Source organism: Podospora bellae-mahoneyi, chromosome 5 (assembly GCF_035222275.1).
Source record: "Podospora bellae-mahoneyi strain CBS 112042 chromosome 5, whole genome shotgun sequence".
Lineage (NCBI taxonomy): Eukaryota > Fungi > Ascomycota > Sordariomycetes > Sordariales > Podosporaceae > Podospora > Podospora bellae-mahoneyi.
The window spans coordinates 1,199,995-1,217,480 of NC_085884.1; the positions used below are offsets into that span (position 1 = coordinate 1,199,995).

Below are 17,486 nucleotides of genomic sequence, written 5' to 3' on the forward strand. Positions count from 1 at the left end.
ATAAAGGTGAGCGCTATGATGTGTTGAGCGTGAGTTCTAGATCCGCCATGTCGTCGGGTCGGGGGCCTCGATGGATATTTTGACGTTATCTAACCTTTATGTGGCGCCTGTGGTTTGGGGGACGGTTTGTATCTGCAGAGGAAGGAGCGTTTGAAGTTTAAAATTGTGGGTGGGACTGCCCTAACATCCAATGCGACAAAGCGAAGCCAAAAACACACAACCATCTTTGTACGCCTTTCCTTTTCTTTACCACCAAATAAGGTAACGTACCCATCACCCTGGCCGTACCCCGTCCATAAAAATGAAAGGGCTGTTTGTGCGGCTTCGCAAGCTCTGGAAACGAGCCTGCGGGCCGCTCTTAAATAATATGCCCAAGGGTCTACAGCCAATTCAAGAATTGATGGGTACAGAATCTAAGGAAACTCCTTTCTGTAATTGCTTTTACGTAATGCACTCAAACTAAACAGAAATCTTGTACTGCCACTCCCTTCTCTTTCAGTTGTTGCATACTTATTTCATATCTCAACTCGCCACCCGAACTTGTGAAAGTATCAACAGCTTCAAGGCCTAGCCCTAATCTTTCGATCCTTGGATCCTTGATAACGACCTCTCCTGTCCGTTCATCCAAGATGGACAGGCTGCCTCGATTGCTCTCGTTGAATGCATACACCTGCCGCTGATAACTTTCGAGTGGTCCTAAGAATGGCTCGCCAGCCATGATACCATGCATGAAGGCGTCTCCAACAAGTTGATAGAACTCACGATGCCTGTCTTTTTCTGTTGCACGCAAGATTAGAGGGGTGTCTGTCCCGAGGAAAAGACATACGATGTCTCCTGGCTGTGTTGCCTTGGGTCCAAGCCCAAATCTGCCATCAGATGTCATGAAGTACTGGCGTCCTTGAACCCAGGTCGTCATGTGTTTTCCTAGGAGTACCAAGTTTGTGTCCACATTATTCTCCTCACGAAAATCCTCAGATGTGGTCAGGACTTTGCGCAGCATGTCCGTCACGTCAGACACAGGCAGGTAGTAGTTTTCCGGTGGAATAAACGTCTCTCGAAAGCGGCCTGCGCTGACTGCCCGGCTCATGCTTTCTAGGAGAATTGGCTGTTGCACAGCCGTCACTTTGGCGAAAACATCCCTGAAGAGCTTTCGAAAGCTGGCCAGCGTGGCAAGAGGAGTGGTAGTGTCGTCTGGCAGGGCCGTAACCGTGATTTCCGCGCACTGGACACCAACCATAGACAGAAATGTCCCCTCCAGAGACGAATCCGTGACAACCGCAAGAAAAGTCTCTCCCCCAGAGCACGGCAGTCCATACATATTCCTCTCCATCTCATAAGACCAATCCGGAATCCAGCTCGGCCACCACTTTGACCCCCCTTCCTCGTCTTTAACCCCCGCATGCGCCAAAATATCCCCCTTCCTAGTCGCCTGGATATACTTCAACACCACATCCCCATACACCTCGGCAACAGAAGCAGTATAATCCGGCCTCACAAGCTCCGCAGCACCCCCCTCCCTCTCAAACCCACTCAGCAGCCTCAACAGTGCATAAAACTCTATCTCTTGGATCCTTGCACTTCATCTCCTCGCAGTACGTCCGCATTTCTGTCAGGTTGATAGGGAATCTAGGCCTGCACATTGCAACCACCAGCCAAGCCCTATCAGTCCGGCACAGCTTCGCCATCGGGCTAGGCCCTTCAGAGTTCTTGACGTTGGTGCAGTAGACCGCATTGCGGAGGTCGAGGCGGGAGATGGTGGAATGGCCAGCTTGGAATGTTGCGTTGTTTGCTAGTGCTTGCTCTTGTAACACCCAGAGTCGTTCAAACCAAGACCGGTTGAGTAATGCTTCGACGGCGTTGGCGTCGCGGGGTGTGTAATGCCCGTCGTCAGGAAAGGGGGCGTCAATGTCGGCGAGTGAGGGGTCGCGGGCGTTGGGGGTGGGTGTCATGGATTGCATGTTCCAGTCAACGGTGACTTGGGAGCCGATGTCTCGGAGGATATTCAGTGCGTGGTTGCTATCGTCTGCTTCGGGGCCGAGCCAGATGACGACGTGGGCTGCTTTTTCATAGACGTCGCCCATGAAACTGACTTGGTGGCCTTTTTCGGTCCAGTCGTTTTGGTTGATGCAGATGGCGTCGATCCAGATTGTGCGCGGGCTCGAGGGCAGACGGAGGTGTCTGAGCGCGGTGGCAAGGTTTTGGGTGACGAGCATTGTGTTGTGTTTTGTTGAGCCGTCAGCGTCGATCGTGATCATGGCGATTGGAGCCGGGTCGGCTTCGGAGCCCCATACATAGGACAGAGCTTCGTAGGGTGTGATAGCTTCATCTTGAATGTCGATGCAGGCTGGTTGATTCGTAAACGATAGGCAGATCGGGGCTGTCTTGTCTTCGCTCGGGTGGATAGACAAGAGCCGGATGAGCTTGGCTGGAGGGGGGGGAAGGGGTCGGTATTGAAAGCTTGTCGGCACCATCTTGTGACAAAATTTGACAGTAGGGAACTGACTGTCAGTGGAAGTCTTAGAGATCAAGTAGACCTGTGTGAATCTGATCCAATGTGGTCCTCGAAAAGTGTGGATTAGCACATCAACCCTCAAACTGCCTAAAAAGCGCAAATGGGAGAAAGCCTTCGGCACTGACACCTCACCACCGCCTTCTGGAAGCTCATTGGTCGAAAATGCGGGGCTTTGAGATGTCATGCATTCCTCTGGCCCGATTAGAGGTGTTTGGTATTGGCAGACTGTTGGTTTGTGGTGCGGTTTCAGTTTCATCTGTGTCGATCCCAAGAGTTTACGTGGATGATAAGTAGTGGACGCACACCAAAAATGGACTCACAAATCGAATATTCAAACTGGGATAGAGATATATATTGAAACCGAGAAGACTGCAAAGTAGGTAGTTTAAGCCGAAGGACCGTGATTCATACTAACGCTATTGGCCACAGTAACCATTGATCGTGCTGCGAGAAGTGGTGTCCAGGGCTAGGTGAACTCGAAAGGCGTAACATTTCCTTGATTTGGTATGGAATTCTGTTCCCGTCCCACTTGATGAGGGTTCCGTTGTCCTGGGGCGTAATGTCCTTGAATACCCTCATTAAGCCAGCAATACAGGTTGTTATATCGTCAACCCCATCCCACCCTGTGAGCCGGGTCGAGATGAATCCAGGCTCGACATTCACCATCGTCTGCTTTCGTCCTTCCTTTTCCCACTCACGTGCCATGGTGACAGTGCCTTGGTTGAGAGCCGTCTTCGCCATACGGCAGGCCATGCATGTACCAAAAGAGTTCTCTTTTGTCTTGTTAATGCCAGCTTGCCTCATTAAACGGGGTAACGAAAGGATAGGCAAAGATGATTTGGCTATAAGAAATGACATTGAGGGCATAACAAGATGATATATGAAGATGAGTCGGGCTTCCATCCTATCATGGGGAAAGAAAGTGATATGGCAGGATCTTGAGAGTCTACTCACTTGAAACTGAGCCAAAGGCGGAGGAAATATTGACTATCTTTGTGTTATCGCCAAGCTCCCAAGCTCGGGAGGAAGTGCCCGATGGTAAGGATAGGGCCAACAGCCATTACGCGGAACTTCACCTTCATCTCCCCTGTTTGCTCCTGCCATGGCTTTGGATGAGGCGAGAGGCCACCAACGTTGATGAGGAGGTCAAGAGGTCGATCGGCACCGTACAGAGCCGCTTCTCGAGAGATGGTGGCTTCATCAAAATAATCTAGCTCCAAGAGTCTCACACCTGCTTTTTCAAGCTCCACAACCGTCGGATCCTTTTCTGTGCGTGTTTTGGGCCGAACGGTGGCCGTAACGTCCCATGACTCCTAAATAAATGCCTTCAGGAGATTGTTTCCGATCCCGCGGTTTGCCCCTGCAGCTCTTGGTGTCAGTGGCGTCGGCGCGTGGTTATCTGAGTGTTGATTGGGGAATATCAGTTTCAATTCTGTGTTGCACGGGGTACCAGCACTTACCCACGATAAGAACAGTCTTCCTCCTCATGCTTCCAAGTTGCCTGAAGGCTCGGACAGCGTTGGTGAGCAGGTGGGATAGGCTTGTATAAAGCTTAGACTCTGTCCATCAATTGCTCGGATAGTTTATATGGATGAATAGAGCCGTACTTGGTAAAGATGAGATATTGAAATAGGAAGAGGAATATAATGTGCTTCATTATGAGCCCGATGAAGGTCGAGGAAGTCCCCGAAATTTACCATGACCGCATTGTAGATGGGTAAAGAATCAGGTTAGGAACGTACCAGCTTGATGCAGATGAAAGATAGGCGTCGAGCATCATCCCAAAATGAAGCTTGGGGCCGTGGACTTGATAGGCCTATATGTCTTGTTCAGGGTTTTGTTGACTTTTAAGATAGGGGTTATCAATTTCGGTGGTGGGAGGGATGTCGCAAATATGTGAGAAGATATGAACGCTGAAACTCACTCTCATATGAACGCTGAAACTCACTCTCAAGTTCTCTGATTCAAGTCAGGTGATACCTAGTGTGACCTGCTGTCACCGTTTTAGCATGGACGCTACTGACAGCCAATCATTCCTGCTCGGTGAGTTGGGTTTCCAACTGACTGTTACCTGAAAGTGGGCAGCTATGCAGAAACACTAGGCCTTGTCCCGGGCCTCAATATCTTAGAGCACAAGTTAGGTAGCACCTTTCACAATTGGTGCCGAGTCACTGCAGGTCTATGGGTCGAATCGTTATGAGTTTGGATGACCTGATGACACCTAGAGGCAGCCCGGTATTTCCTAAGCTTGGGTGACGAACTTCCGCCAAGAGTGGCACTTTAGGCATTGCACCCTGGTGCACTCTTTCAGGGCACCGCATGGGGGTTGCCTGCAAGGCTCAGAGGACTTCGACCTACTCTTCAGGTGCACGCCCCCGGGCATGAGATGTGGTTCACACCCCTCCATCAACTTTCGTAGGTACTCTCCATCATTGGCGCTCAGCCAGCCAATATCCATTGCACCCCAAGGAAATTTCATTTTGTACCCAAACCGCCTGCCCCTACACACCATCACAAACACAAGCCTGGAATAAAACGCGGTGAGGCTGCGTTGAGGGCAGAACTCACCTCAATTCCTCCCCACCTCTAGGGTCTTTAAGGCTCTCTCACGGCACGTGTCTCATCGACAGGCGTACTGAAAGTTACATTCCCAATCCTTTCAAATGATTCGACATGGCACATCACAGCATATCTCCAAGAACTGGTTAGTGACACTTACGTAACGTTCAGTCTGCATACCTATCTATGCAAGTCAAATGCTGGCGGAAGCCCAAAGAGCCTTGTTAATTATTCTAAGCCTCATCCCTAGCATTAAATATGAGGCCGTCCCCGTCTTGGTAGCACGAGTTTCTCGACTTGTCTTTGGTTTGATCGATTTCATCAGTTTCCCTGGATATGTTACTTTTTTCCGGCGACAAATCCTCCAATCATGGAGATGTCAGATGTTTCAACCCAACCATCTCCAACAGGTCCAGGTTCCCTTGTGACTAACCCAGGTATGTTTTGTTACCCAGACTCGGGTACCTAGGTACTTTATTTAATTAACCGCTGGTAGTCGCGAAGTACTGACGTCTTAAACTTTTCCAAAAGGCTCTAGACCAAAATGTCAATTTGCTGATCAGATCCGCTCATTTGCTGACAGAACCCCAGAGGGTTATCTCGTCCCCCTTGGAACTGTGTCATAATCTGTCATGACGCGAAGCTCAACTGACTTTCCGCAAGACATGGCGTGTGAGCTTGGCAGATATATTCCTTTGGACAGTGCTTTGAAGACGAGATCATCAGCTCAGTTGTACCGAGATTACAGAACTATCTGGCTTCATCCTAACCCTGCGCAATCTGTTCTCATCAGCATGGGGGAAGTATGTCCTGTCCCTACTGACCATACCTAACCACATCTTTTGGCACATCCTTTTCTCCATATGCTTTGCAAGAGAGCTCCGCCTTCCAGAAGTAATTGCGGCAAACGTGTGAATTTCGAATCCAGACCAGCGCAAAGGACACCACCACAGCTTAGTCTCTTCCTTGAACTCGATAAACGACAGCTGATACCCGAGGCACCTTATGGTGAATCAAGACCTTCATGAGTTGATATCGATTTTGGTCCCAGGCCTCTATTCTAGTTTGCATAGCATTTAACGCTGTTGAGTGCTCTTGGTCTTCCAGCAAGCTACACTGTAGCTCATTTTCGTCTGCTGAGGACCAACCAAGAGCGTAGAATATGACCTCAAATTCCACTGTCCTGTTATTGCCATACGCTGGGACATAAGTCTTGACTGTAAACCGCATCGATCCCGAGTCCCATGGCCCATCACCAGTCACAAAGAACGCCCGGTCCTCGTCAGCGCATCGGCTCCACGGCCAGGCATCATACATACCCATTTCCAAGGGGTAGTCACCCTGAAGAGCATGTCTTCGACACTGAGCTATCAGACGCCTTATATCTGTCAGCGGCTCGGGAATTACTGGGGCCTCAATATCGGCCAGTTCGGTGAGCAAATACCGTGTTCTTGGCACCTTCGGCCAGTATATAGTCTTGTACTCGACAAACTCCCATAGGTTCTCCCTCGCAAACCTATCTGAGCCGCATGTTCGTAACCAGATACCAATCGGCCGTTTGATATCTGAGCAGTTGAGCGGCAGAACATAAGAGTATGCTCGTTTGCCTGGTATTGGGTCGGATAGGGCCTGGCACTGGATCTTGATACCGCTGTTCGTCATGGAAAAAACTCGCCTGTCGTCGTCTCAAGGTAGTTTGCTAAGGGTCTTCGATCCGGCGAAATACAGAGGTGATTCGGCGAGAACACCACAATAAAATCGGGCACCAGGGTGCATTTTTGTCTTTGTTGCTGGTGATACCCTCCAAGCGAAAATGCTGAAGTCGGCTGTGTATTTGATAATCTCTTCCTGTAACCGTCGAAAGGCCTCGGTCCCTTCACCATAAACCAGAGTCATGTTGACGTTAAAAGGCCCGAGCATACAGTAGGCCGTGTCCTCTATTCTTGTTGTGGTCCTGGAAGCCGCCCAGCTCATTTTTTGGGCAACCGACATGCTCGATAATGACTCTGTGTCTCAGGATGCCCTTATTGATTCCAGTAATGGAGACAAGATGGTCTATTAGCGTTTCTTTGTCGCCCTGTCCTTCCACTCCCCGTTGAAGAATACCACGTTTGCTGGGGCGATCAGCTCTTGGAGAGTCCATCCACGAGCAAACCACCGACATCGTGATAGAGCAATTTCCAAAGGGGCGACTCGCGGAGGCGGGAGGTCGGAAAGAAAGACGTAGCACACTGAGGATTGTTGGTACCACTGATACATGGACTTAATAGCCTCGGCTAGCTCAGCGCTGCTGGATTTGTCGATGCAACCGGTGTCGACCCAGGCGTATTGATATCCGTCCTTTTTCGCTATCCAACACGTCATATCAATCTTCTTGTAGCCCTTCTTGCTCCGGAACATCTGATATCTCCCGCTCTTCATGTCAGCTCAAGTCACCTCTCCATCTTCCCACGTGTGTGATAGGATTGTGTATGATGGAATATCGTTGCTAATAAACTCCTCGAACCGGCCGTCATTGGTGTTGATAAGTCGCATCTTGATGGAATAGAGAGTATTCCAGCAGTGGTTGCCGGTGGAAAACCGAAAAGATCAACATGTTGAGATTTCAATACAAAGTATGTCTTTGGTTGGATGAAAGGAGGCCTTCTGCTGCGGCCGGTGAATCTGCCAAGTGATAGGTCTGAGAACAGCACTCGACACTACAGCTGACGGCTGGTGTTAATCAGAGCTCTCAGGCCCTTTGTTCGATTGTCAAGCAATGACTAAGTAAGATACATGATTATCACTCGCTCTCACATCAGAGTCATCTCTTAATACACGGTCATCAGTCCCGTCTTAAAACGACTCGACTTCATCCAAACCCTTCCACTTCCTCCTGTCCTCAATTTCTCTCACTTGTTACCTTGAACACCCTTCTGCCATCCCATTAAACTACCACCATCCCCGCCCACGCCTCCATCCCACAATCTTCACCTTCAAACTCCAACTCAACAACCCCTCCCGCCAGCTCCCCACCAACCTCCGCGGCTTCATCACCCTCCAAACAGCCGACTTCCGCCTCGCGCTCGCCACCGGCTTCCACCTCCATCCCTCCCACATCACCAACAGCTCCTCGGCCGTCCAGCCCTACGGCCCAGACGACATAGACAAGGAAGCCCAGCGGTCCTCCCAGCCCCTCTTCCGCTAGAAACGAACCTGGCAAATCACCAACCCGACCGCCTGCTGGGTCGGCCAGATCAGAAGATACGGAACCAGCCAGGACGAAGACCTCTGCCACGGCGACGTCATCCACTGGTTGACGACTTTGTGCGTGATGGGGGTGGTGGGGTATCGACGGGGGGAGCTGAACGGGAGGATTTACAGGTACTTTCCTGACTGGGTGAGAAAATCGGAACATTACCCCAAATCAGCGATGCCGGACTATGCTATGTTGACAATGGGGTGGAGAAGCCGTTTGTGCCGTGGTGGAGTTGGACGGTCGAGACTAAGACACACACTGGGGAGGTGCCAGTTGAGACATCGACGCTTGTACTCAGAAACGGGAAATAGCCCCCTCACAAACATAAACAGACCCATCATGAAATTAACCTAAAATTGCCTCTCATCAAGCTGATCTTTAACACTACCAAACTTCCCAAAGAAAAAGTCTCTAACTAAATAAACACCCATCCATTTTGCATCCATCCAAAAAAAAAAAAAAAAACTCCTATCATGCAATGCTGCCAGGGTATTCACCATGTAGTACCTACACAACATCCCATCCCCCCTCCTCCTCCTCCTCATCTCGACTCTTCCTCCCTCTCCTGCATCCACTCGGGCGCCAAATCAGCAACCACGGCCTCCTGCTCCGCCAGCTCCTCCTCCGTCGAGGCAGAGTGTATCGATCCATTCCCCAACGCCCGTTCAAAAAGCTCCTCGGGGCTGGCATCCTCCTCAACAACAACCTCATCCTCCTCCCCGGTTTGGGGCTCCCAAAGTGGATACCTAGGAGACTCCCCCTCCTCTTTGTGCTGACCAGCGAACTCAAACACCGATCCCATCTGGGACACAGGTTGATGCTCAGGAAGTATATCCACCGGGACAATCTTGCCCGATGCCTCAACAAAATACGCTACAGCAACTTGCTCCACCTTCCCGGGAACTTCAGGCTCTTGCGGCTCTGCTGGCGGTGGGGAGTCAGGTTTCTCTTCATCGCGGCTAGACTTGGCCATGGTGTAAGTCGACTCGGAGTCAAATGCCGACGGCATAGGGGAGTCTTTGAACAGGGGTGGGAGTTGGCGGGGTGATTCCGACGAGAACTTGTCCTGAGAAGAGCTGTTGGTTTGAATGGGGATGGCGTTGGTCATGATGGCCGGGTTGGGCACCATGGTCGTGCGGGCGCCTTCGAGAACGAACTTTGTCGCGAGCATCTTGTCCATGCTGTGGCGCTTCATGAAGAGTGAGATGAGAAAGGCGGCGACGGAAGCGCCGGTAATGGTCCAGTAGACGCCGTGGAAGCCGGCGACGTCTGGGTGTGGGAGGTGTCAGTTTGAAGCTAGAAAAGAGCGGGGAAGGGGCGGTTGACTCACAGGCTTCGAGGGCGCCGATCCGGACAGGATCGGTAGGGTCCATGGCGGCCATCTGAACAACGAATGCCTCGGAGTCGTGAGCAATCTCCTCCGGCATGCCTAGCTCGTCGAGCTTCTTGACCATGAGGTTCTGAAAGACTGTACCACCGACTGCGACACCGATGGACATTCCCATGGTGCGCATGAAGGCGTACATGGCTGCGGCTCGGCCGGCGTCTTCGACCCGGCTGATAGCCTGGATGCCGACGTTGACGCTGGTGAGGAGGATGCCATGGCCGATACCGAAGACAGCGAGAATGACAGCCCAGACGGGGGTGGGGGTGTCGGTGTCGAAGAAGTGGAGGAGACCGCAGCCGATGGCGGTGATGGCCCAGCCAGACCAGATCGCCCAGCGGTAGTGGCCTGTTCGGGAGGAAATGAGAGAAACGACGATGCTACCGGGGAGCAGGAGACAGGTGACTGGGAAGATGTCGAGTCCGGATTGCGTCGGCTTTTCGAACCGAACCGCGGTGAAGTAGAAGGGAACGTAGTACAGCGCACAAAAGAGAATAAAGCCCTGGAAAAGAGCACAAGCATAGGCGGCAAGCGCGCTCCCACTGCAAAACAGCTGCGGCCTCAAAAACGGCTCCCTCGCCCCATAGCTCTCCCAAACAACACTCATGGCAACACTGAGCACACCCACCACCATGGGCGCGATGACTTGCGCAGACGACCACTCAAACTGCACACCTCCCCAGCTCATGCCCACCAAGAAACTCGTCAACCCCCCAATAAACAAAAACCCGCCCAACCAATCCACCCTTGCAAGCTTGCTCCTCAAGCTCGTCCGCTGAGTCGTCAGCTTGACATAGCAAGGAATCAACACCAGGCCCAACGCGCAAAAAGGCAGGTTGATGTAGAAGCACCAGCTCCAGAATGCCTTCTCGACAAACAACCCCCCAATCAAGGGCCCCAGCACACTCCCCAACGCCCACGCAGCCAGCACCAAAGAAAAGTACTTTGGCCTCTGTCTCAGCGGCACAATATCCGCAAAAATAACCTGTCCCATAGTAATAATCCCCCCACCACCAATCCCCTGCACCGACCTCCCCGCAAAAAAGACAGTAAAGTTCTTCGCAATCGGGGCGCACAGAACGGTGCCGAGGGTGAAGAACAAGACCGAAAAGATGAGCATCTCCTTCCTGCCAAAGATGTCCGACAAGGCGGCGATGAAGGGCTGGCACACGGCGCAGGACAGGAGGTAAGATGTCCCTGCCCAGAAGGCGTCTGTTGCCGTCCCGCCGAGGTCGATGGCGAGGGTTGGGAGGACGGACACAAGGATGGTTGCGTCGAGGGCGACCATGAGGGAGATGATTGCGAGGGTGATCATGACGGCGTATTCCTGCTTTCCTGGTTTCCACTCGAGCTCTTGCTTGAGAGTGAGGCCGTGGTGGGGGTCTTCACCTCGCTCGAGGGAGGAGGAGGAGGAGGGGGTGTCGTCCCGGGATCGGGGCATTACTGTTAGAGATGGGCGGTGGCGGTGGGTTGGCATCAAGTTGTCTGTCGATGGGATATAGGGTCGGGTGGTGGGAGGTCTCGTAAAGGGGGAAGAACAAAAACCCAAGAGGGAAACTGGAAAAAGGAACGAGTGGCCTTGGACACGGGAGACTTAACACCGAAGCAGACAGGAGCTTGTCATGCGGGCTGTTTTGTTGCTAAGGGGGGAAAGCGTCTGTCCTCAGGATCGAAGAATTAAAAGAACCGGTGGGTAGGAAGGGGGGATATACCACTGCTTCAGGGGGGGTTGGGAGGAGTCTGTCGGTTCCGGTTTTCTTTATCTCTCACATTCCCCTCCTTCCGAAGTGTATGGACATGTGGTGAAAGTGGCAAGTTGTCTGTCTTGTTTGATGGCGATAAGGTGCCGAACCAAGATGCTACCGCACGTCAAGCGCAGGTGAGGTCAGGAAGGAATTAGCTCACAGTCATCTCAGTCCAGGAAACGCAACATTCGGTTCAAGCTTTCTGTTATGGCATGGAGTCACAGAGTTTGGGGATTTGCATGTCAGTGAGGGTCGGATGGGAAGAGCGGGCATGCCCAGGGGTAAACAGGCTTATAGCACCAAACGTCAGAGTGGGACTACTGCTAGATGTGTCTAGATACAGGTCACCATGCTGGATACGTGGACTCTCACGTGGCTAACGTTGAGTTGCACTGACGATTGCTGATATAGCGTACGTGAATGGCTGTTTGCAGTGGAGGTGGGTGAGTGATACTCAGACTTGGATCACAGTATCACAACAGCCATTGATGGCAACCAATGGCTGATCACATACATCTTGGGAAAAATTACCAACAATAGCAATCCCAGACTCAATAGCGGTCTGTCATGAATAGATGGAAAGACAACGGTATATGGTAGGGTCACAACGGGTGGCGCCTCCCTCCCGCAGCGAACAGCCGTCCGCGTTATTGGACACAGCCCACATGGCGAATGGAAGACTGGAACGTCTAATTGGCGACGAGATTGGCCTGTGAGTGGCTGCAGCCGGTGTTTCAAAGAGAAGTTTCCCCCCAGCTGAAGCTGCAGGTGCAAGTTCCCCGCACTTGACCACCCATCTGGACTAACGAGAGACCGTCTTGGAGTTTATTCTCGGTGACAGCTTACCTTATTTTGATCTGGGTGGTATCACAGGGTTTTCCATGTCTCGGAGAGAAAGCAATGTTGATCGACAAGGGCGGCGATGGGCAAAGAGACAATACCATGAACCAGCACCCGAAATGTTCCACAAAGAAAGATGAGGATTCTAAGCAGCATGGCAGTCACATAGTCACATGGGAAAAGTTTGTTTGATATCACTACCAACAACTTGGACTGGAGCCGCGGTGCAAGCCATGCAACTGCCGGCACTAGCACACCGTTCCCGAAGCGGGCATTGCAGAAAAACCGATGCCTTTCCAGATGGCGTCAGTTTCGCATGCTCTGGAGCTCCATAAACCCCGTCGTCGCTGGCACCATGCTGGGGCTGATGTCATGACTGTTTGCCAGCTTCCAGCTTGGAGGTATGCAGCTGAGCAAGTGCATGGAACCTCATTTCTCAACACGTTATCTACCACGGGCTGAACAAAACAGCCGCTTCCCCGACTATGACCAGCCCTGTGCCTCTCTTACGGGCTTACCGTCCATGATAGGACGCAAACTAGAGTTTTATCTCTGGCACCAAACCAAATGTAACCCTACCTACTTCGCTGTGTTTCACAGGCTGTCCCCATCGACCATGTTTAACCTCTGGTATATCAGACTGTGTGATGGGAGAACAGCGGCAAATGTTTGCCAATTCAGGAACGAGAAAAGACAAGGCATTTGTCCCCGTGGTGCAGCTGAAATGGTGTGACATTGCAGCCAGGAACCAAACTGCTATATTTATCGACACGTATGTGTGCTGTCTTGCACAGCAGCTAGGTGTCTACCATGACACCGGCGGGCGGATATAATACCTCTGTGATCACAAACCTCCATCAGTCTGCCCTGCATCACCTACCTAATGACAACTACACCTCACCAACATGACCTCTTCATCTCCCATCCCAGGCTTCACCCCCCTCTCCTCCACAATCCACCTCTATCAACCCCCTTCCCCTACTCTCACCCATCATACCTCCCCCAACCCTCCCCAACTAATAATCCTCTGCACCTGGACCTCCGCCAAACCAGCCCACATAGCAAAATACACCACCGCCTACCAATCCCTCCACCCCACCACCCCCATCCTCCTAATAACAACCCACATCACCGATCTAATCATCCACTCCATCCCCCACAAGGCAAAATCCCTCCTCCCCGCCTTGACTTACCTCCTCAGGCTCCCAGCCACCACCCTAGGACCATACTTCTCCCCCTTCTCCCCCCCAACCGCGCGATTACTCCCCGGCTCAATCCTCTTGCACACCTTCTCCGAAGGCGGCTCCTTCGCCGCCGTCTCCCTCGCCACAACCTACCTCCACCATTCAAAACAAAAGCTCCCAGTCGGGGCATTCATCTTCGACTCCACGCCCGGAAGCCCAACACCGTCTTTTGCCTGCTCCACGGCAGCCTTTGCGAGGACACTCCCCGGTTTTTGTCAACATAATGTTATTCGGAAGAGCATTGGCGGGGTGGTGTACCTCTCTTTTCGGGCCCGCTCAGGCAACAGAGACAAAGCGCGGCGGAACTGGCTGCACTTTACACAACTGGGGTTAAATAACGAAAGGCTATGGGATTCATCATCCGAGAGTGTCCCAACGACGTACCTCTTTAGCGAAAAGGACGATCTTGTCTTGTGGGAAGATGTGCAAGACCATGCGGTCAGGGCAAAGAGACGGAGCTTGATGGTTAGGTTTAAAGAGACGGGGCACTGCGGGCATGTCATGGGGGAGAGGGAGAGGGGAATATACTGGGCTGCGGTGAGGCTAACATGGGAAGGGGTGAGGGTTGATGGGGGGTTGGGGGTGAAACTACATGGTTTGGGGAGGACAACGGTAGGGTGGAACAACAGAAAAGGGTGGCTTAGTTTGGATAGTTTGTGTCTTGAGGAGGAGGAGGAGGAGGAGGAGGAGGAGAGAATAAGGACATGACAAGTTGGAAAAAAAAAAAGAAAAGAAAAAAAGGAACAAAAAGAAATCGAAACAACTACCTTATTTAATCCTTCCTCTATTCCTAGAGGATCCCCATGTCCTAACTCTCTGAGCCAGCAAATATCTAACCGTAGAATTAATCTCACCCCCTACCGACAAGGACATTCCTCTCTTATTCCTCCACATGTGTATGTACATCACTGTAATCCTCTGCACAACTCCTTCCCTCAGGCATCAGCGCCGTGCACCCCAGACTCCTTTGTTCCGCACTACCCAACCCATTTTATACTTATTTCAGCCTCCGCGTAGTCTCACACCGATACTCGGCAAGTGTCGTTTGTACCGAGATTATCGGAGGGGTGGTCATACATTTGTGTCGTCAATCGACGAGGATAATTGTTGCAAGTTGCGAATCGAAACGTTCAAGGGTATCATGTACATGTATCAAGCCCCTATAAACATCGAATTGCAGGCGTAATTTCAGGCTGCCGAAAAGCAGGAGGTGGCGCATTGTAATATTCGGGGTATCCTGTCCCCGTTCTTTTTGTTGTTTTGTTGGTGACCCTTTTTTTGGTTTGTCTTGTCATTTTGCTGATGGGGACGGTGCTTTTCGCCATCCCTCGGCGTCTCGATCGTGCTTGTGAATGGACCGAGAGGGTCAAGCCTCAGAGCTAGACTCTTGTTGGATAGGCTTTCTTGCGGCATCGTGATGGAGGATCCCCCTAAGTACCGCAAGTCTTGGCGAGTTCTGCAGAAGATGTTTGCAGCAGACTCGATTTGAACTGAGTACCACTCCAGACTCCCCGAGCTCTGAACTCGAGATGAGCAGTTGGACCCAGACGAATGGGCCACCGACCAGGTTGCCAGTCTGATCGGCGATTCAACCTCTCGGAAAACTGAGTTAAGGGTTCGGTTGGATGAGAGGGTGTGATGTAGGTTATGGGGAAGCCGAGCGGTGGTGTCTCGTGGTGGTGGTTGTGGACCTGGGTGAGGTGGATGAAGGCTGAACTCTAATCGCCAAAGTCAGTACCGGAATGCTTGGGTCTGTGGTGTGGCACAAAACTTTCAAGACGGTGCCAAGTGGAACAAAGGGGACCTGTCGAGACATGTCTCAGTTGTTGAAAAAATCAAGTCGATTGCCATGACATCCCAAGGACGTCGTGCTTAAAGATTCGCCAGATAACTCCAAACCAAGTATCGATACAGTCCCGCCGCCCGTTTCCCTGGATATCATACATACACTCCTTTATTCATGACATAAATCATTCTCGCCCATATTCATCCCGAATTCCTATCCTAACGTGCCGTTTTGTCCTTTTCTTCCTCATAGCAAAATCATCATGACTTGTCCTGGAGAGGACTTCCCCGGAGAGGGCTTCCTCGCAAGGGACTCCCTCGTAAGGGGCTGCCTCGGCTGCTATCCCTCTTGGGCCATTGGTTATTGGTTCCGTCCAGATCGTCAAATGGGTCTAAGTGGTCGTTGAGCTGGGCGGCGCTCAGCTTTGCTTCCTTGGGGGCATCCAGAGGGTCTCTTGAACGTCGACCAAAACCGCTGGGCGAGCCCTCAGGCGAGAATTTGGAGTCGCTATCGTGTGCGCGTGATCGCTTCGTGGAGGGTACATCGTCAAGACCGTAGTCTGCCGCTTGGAACCGATCGCTCTTGTCCTCGCTCGCATCTCTCTTCTTCTTCCGGCGGTGCAAAAATGCAAGGACGCTCAAAGTGCAAATAATGAGGGCACCACTTGTAGACCCTCAGTCAGCAATGGTTCGCCAAGCGCATATGATGCCAAGAGCGAGGTAAACACTCACAAAACACTGCCAACCACAATCCAAGTAATTTTGGCGGTCGAAATGCCGGGCTTCTCGCACAGATTGATATTTGGTTGCGGGCTGCACTCGTCATCCTCCCGAGGGAGGAGCATGGCGGCTACTGCGCGCTTGAGCTTCGCAGCAGACCAATGCTGCATGCTTGCAGCGGGAGCTATCCCTTGGGGCGCCATTGCTGCTTGGGAGGTTGGTGTTGGTGTAGTTCTAGGGAAAAAGCGATTGCAAAGCGATTGCAAAGCGATTCACCCAGTTTCCGTTCCCTTCGGATTCCGCCAAAAATCAGACCATCTGCTTTTCAATCTTCCAGCGATTGTCGAAAAATGGTCAGGGTCTGTTGGCCGCACTTGAAGAGAAACCGACGGCGGGCCGCCTTGTGTAAGCGTGTGCCGTAGCGGGAGGTGGTGCGCTCAGGAACGTGGAAAAAGGCAGTGCGGGCAGTCTGTTGGTATGTTGTCCGCGACACGTTGGGAACACCGTAGGTCCACAAGACAAGATAGCAGCGAAGGTAAAGGTTTCGAAGTCGAAAACGAAGGTGAGGATGAAGACGAAACACGCATCACATCAAACCGCCGGGGTTGACAGGAAGATAAAAAAGGCTGTTGGCATAGCGTCACAGTCTTGTTAATTGAGAAATCCTGAATCCGGAATCGTTGCGAGCGGTAGGTGACGTCGAGAGCGTGTCCGTGTCAAGGGATAATTGCCAACCGAACGGCGCAGTCTGATTGGTACCTCACACTCAGAAATGCAGGAAGCCGGGATCCACCCCGGCATGCAGGCGATGCTGCAGCATAAATTAGCTGATGTGATTGGGCGAGAGGGTGCTTGACGATGGGGGAGTTTCACGCTGCAAAAACAAGCACCTCGCCTGGAGACAGGATCCTTTGGAGGCATCCAGGCCCTTGGCTTTTTTGTATCATGAACTTCTTATACGAGCTGCTCCGTAGTATCGGGCTTACTGCCCCGTTCAGCAAGAGGAAGTTTGTGTTGTCAACAAACGAACTCACGGCTAGGTACGGAAGCGAGCAAATATCACGAACACAACAGTTTTCGCCGCGGAAACGCTCCAGCGGACTAATGCCGTGCCATGAGTCGGATAGTCCCATAGTAAACCTGCAGTCAAGATCGCCAAACAGGGAACTAAACAACCTCGTCTTGGACGTCATGGAGATACTATCTACAGTACAGTGATATTCACAGCTTGCCAAAATCCTGGACAACACAAACTTTTGGTTCTACTGATCATAATGCTTGACTTAGTTTGAGTTGTCCATAGCCACAACTTATGTTCCAATCTCCGTCCAACGGCATGTCGGGAGTGCTGTGCTGCCACGTTTTAATTGAACCGACATGAAGATATTCTATCTCTGACACGTTGCACGGCCAGCTTGGAAAGATCGACCGGGCGATGCCGGTGTTCCGTTTCATAGGC

General features: G+C 51.7%; 7 protein-coding genes across 7 annotated transcripts; 1 reads left to right on the forward strand and 6 right to left on the reverse strand.

The window, feature by feature from the left end:
* Nucleotides 1–503: 503 nt before the first annotated feature.
* Nucleotides 504–4,624, reverse strand: QC761_512670 (uncharacterized protein). The gene is made up of 7 exons (XM_062880433.1): nucleotides 4,443–4,624; nucleotides 4,255–4,418; nucleotides 3,977–4,052; nucleotides 3,568–3,825; nucleotides 3,467–3,499; nucleotides 2,816–3,283; nucleotides 504–2,737 (listed from the first exon to the last, which is right to left on the reverse strand). Exons 2-6 carry the CDS (start codon nucleotides 4,290–4,292, stop codon nucleotides 2,918–2,920), a joined length of 771 nt encoding a protein of 256 aa, XP_062730683.1. The 5' UTR covers nucleotides 4,293–4,418; nucleotides 4,443–4,624; the 3' UTR covers nucleotides 504–2,737; nucleotides 2,816–2,917.
* A 1,523-nt stretch (nucleotides 4,625–6,147) lies between these two features.
* On the reverse strand, nucleotides 6,148–6,733 carry QC761_0076870 (uncharacterized protein; the record flags this gene model as incomplete). The annotated part of the gene is made up of 2 exons (XM_062872792.1): nucleotides 6,148–6,187; nucleotides 6,516–6,733. 2 exons carry the CDS (start codon nucleotides 6,731–6,733, stop codon nucleotides 6,148–6,150), a joined length of 258 nt encoding a protein of 85 aa, XP_062730684.1.
* Nucleotides 6,734–7,129: 396 nt separating this feature from the next.
* On the reverse strand, nucleotides 7,130–7,606 carry QC761_0076880 (uncharacterized protein; the record flags this gene model as incomplete). The annotated part of the gene is made up of 2 exons (XM_062872793.1): nucleotides 7,130–7,447; nucleotides 7,508–7,606. 2 exons carry the CDS (start codon nucleotides 7,604–7,606, stop codon nucleotides 7,130–7,132), a joined length of 417 nt encoding a protein of 138 aa, XP_062730685.1.
* Nucleotides 7,607–8,643: 1,037 nt separating this feature from the next.
* On the reverse strand, nucleotides 8,644–11,823 carry QC761_503190 (uncharacterized protein). The gene is made up of 2 exons (XM_062879551.1): nucleotides 9,640–11,823; nucleotides 8,644–9,578 (listed from the first exon to the last, which is right to left on the reverse strand). Exons 1-2 carry the CDS (start codon nucleotides 11,168–11,170, stop codon nucleotides 8,851–8,853), a joined length of 2,259 nt encoding a protein of 752 aa, XP_062730686.1. The 5' UTR covers nucleotides 11,171–11,823; the 3' UTR covers nucleotides 8,644–8,850.
* Nucleotides 11,824–13,183: 1,360 nt separating this feature from the next.
* Nucleotides 13,184–14,230, forward strand: QC761_503200 (uncharacterized protein; the record flags this gene model as incomplete). The annotated part of the gene is made up of 1 exon (XM_062879552.1): nucleotides 13,184–14,230. The coding sequence occupies one exon, from the start codon at nucleotides 13,184–13,186 to the stop codon at nucleotides 14,228–14,230; it is 1,047 nt and encodes a 348-aa protein (XP_062730687.1).
* A 722-nt stretch (nucleotides 14,231–14,952) lies between these two features.
* On the reverse strand, nucleotides 14,953–15,338 carry QC761_0076910 (uncharacterized protein; the record flags this gene model as incomplete). Its single annotated transcript, XM_062872794.1, has 2 exons — nucleotides 14,953–15,213; nucleotides 15,294–15,338. The coding sequence occupies 2 exons, from the start codon at nucleotides 15,336–15,338 to the stop codon at nucleotides 14,953–14,955; spliced, it is 306 nt and encodes a 101-aa protein (XP_062730688.1).
* Nucleotides 15,339–15,568: 230 nt separating this feature from the next.
* Nucleotides 15,569–16,916, reverse strand: QC761_503210 (uncharacterized protein; the record flags this gene model as incomplete). Its single annotated transcript, XM_062879553.1, has 2 exons — nucleotides 16,040–16,916; nucleotides 15,569–15,971 (listed from the first exon to the last, which is right to left on the reverse strand). Exons 1-2 carry the CDS (start codon nucleotides 16,228–16,230, stop codon nucleotides 15,569–15,571), a joined length of 594 nt encoding a protein of 197 aa, XP_062730689.1. The 5' UTR covers nucleotides 16,231–16,916.
* Between the last annotated feature and the right edge of the window lie 570 nt (nucleotides 16,917–17,486).

Coding starts and splice junctions, on each gene's coding strand:
- QC761_512670 (XM_062880433.1), bottom strand. CDS start 4,292: ATGATGCTCGACGCCTATCTTTCATCTGCATCAAGCTG. Junction 4,053..4,254: donor CTTTCATCTGCATCAAGCTG/GTACGTTCCTAA, acceptor GCTTTATACAAG/CCTATCCCACCTGCTCACCA. Junction 3,284..3,466: donor CGCCTTTGGCTCAGTTTCAA/GTGAGTAGACTC, acceptor AAGACAAAAGAG/AACTCTTTTGGTACATGCAT.
- QC761_503190 (XM_062879551.1), bottom strand. CDS start 11,170: ATGCCAACCCACCGCCACCGCCCATCTCTAACAGTAATGCCCCGATCC. Junction 9,579..9,639: donor GATCGGCGCCCTCGAAGCCT/GTGAGTCAACCG, acceptor TCCCACACCCAG/ACGTCGCCGGCTTCCACGGC.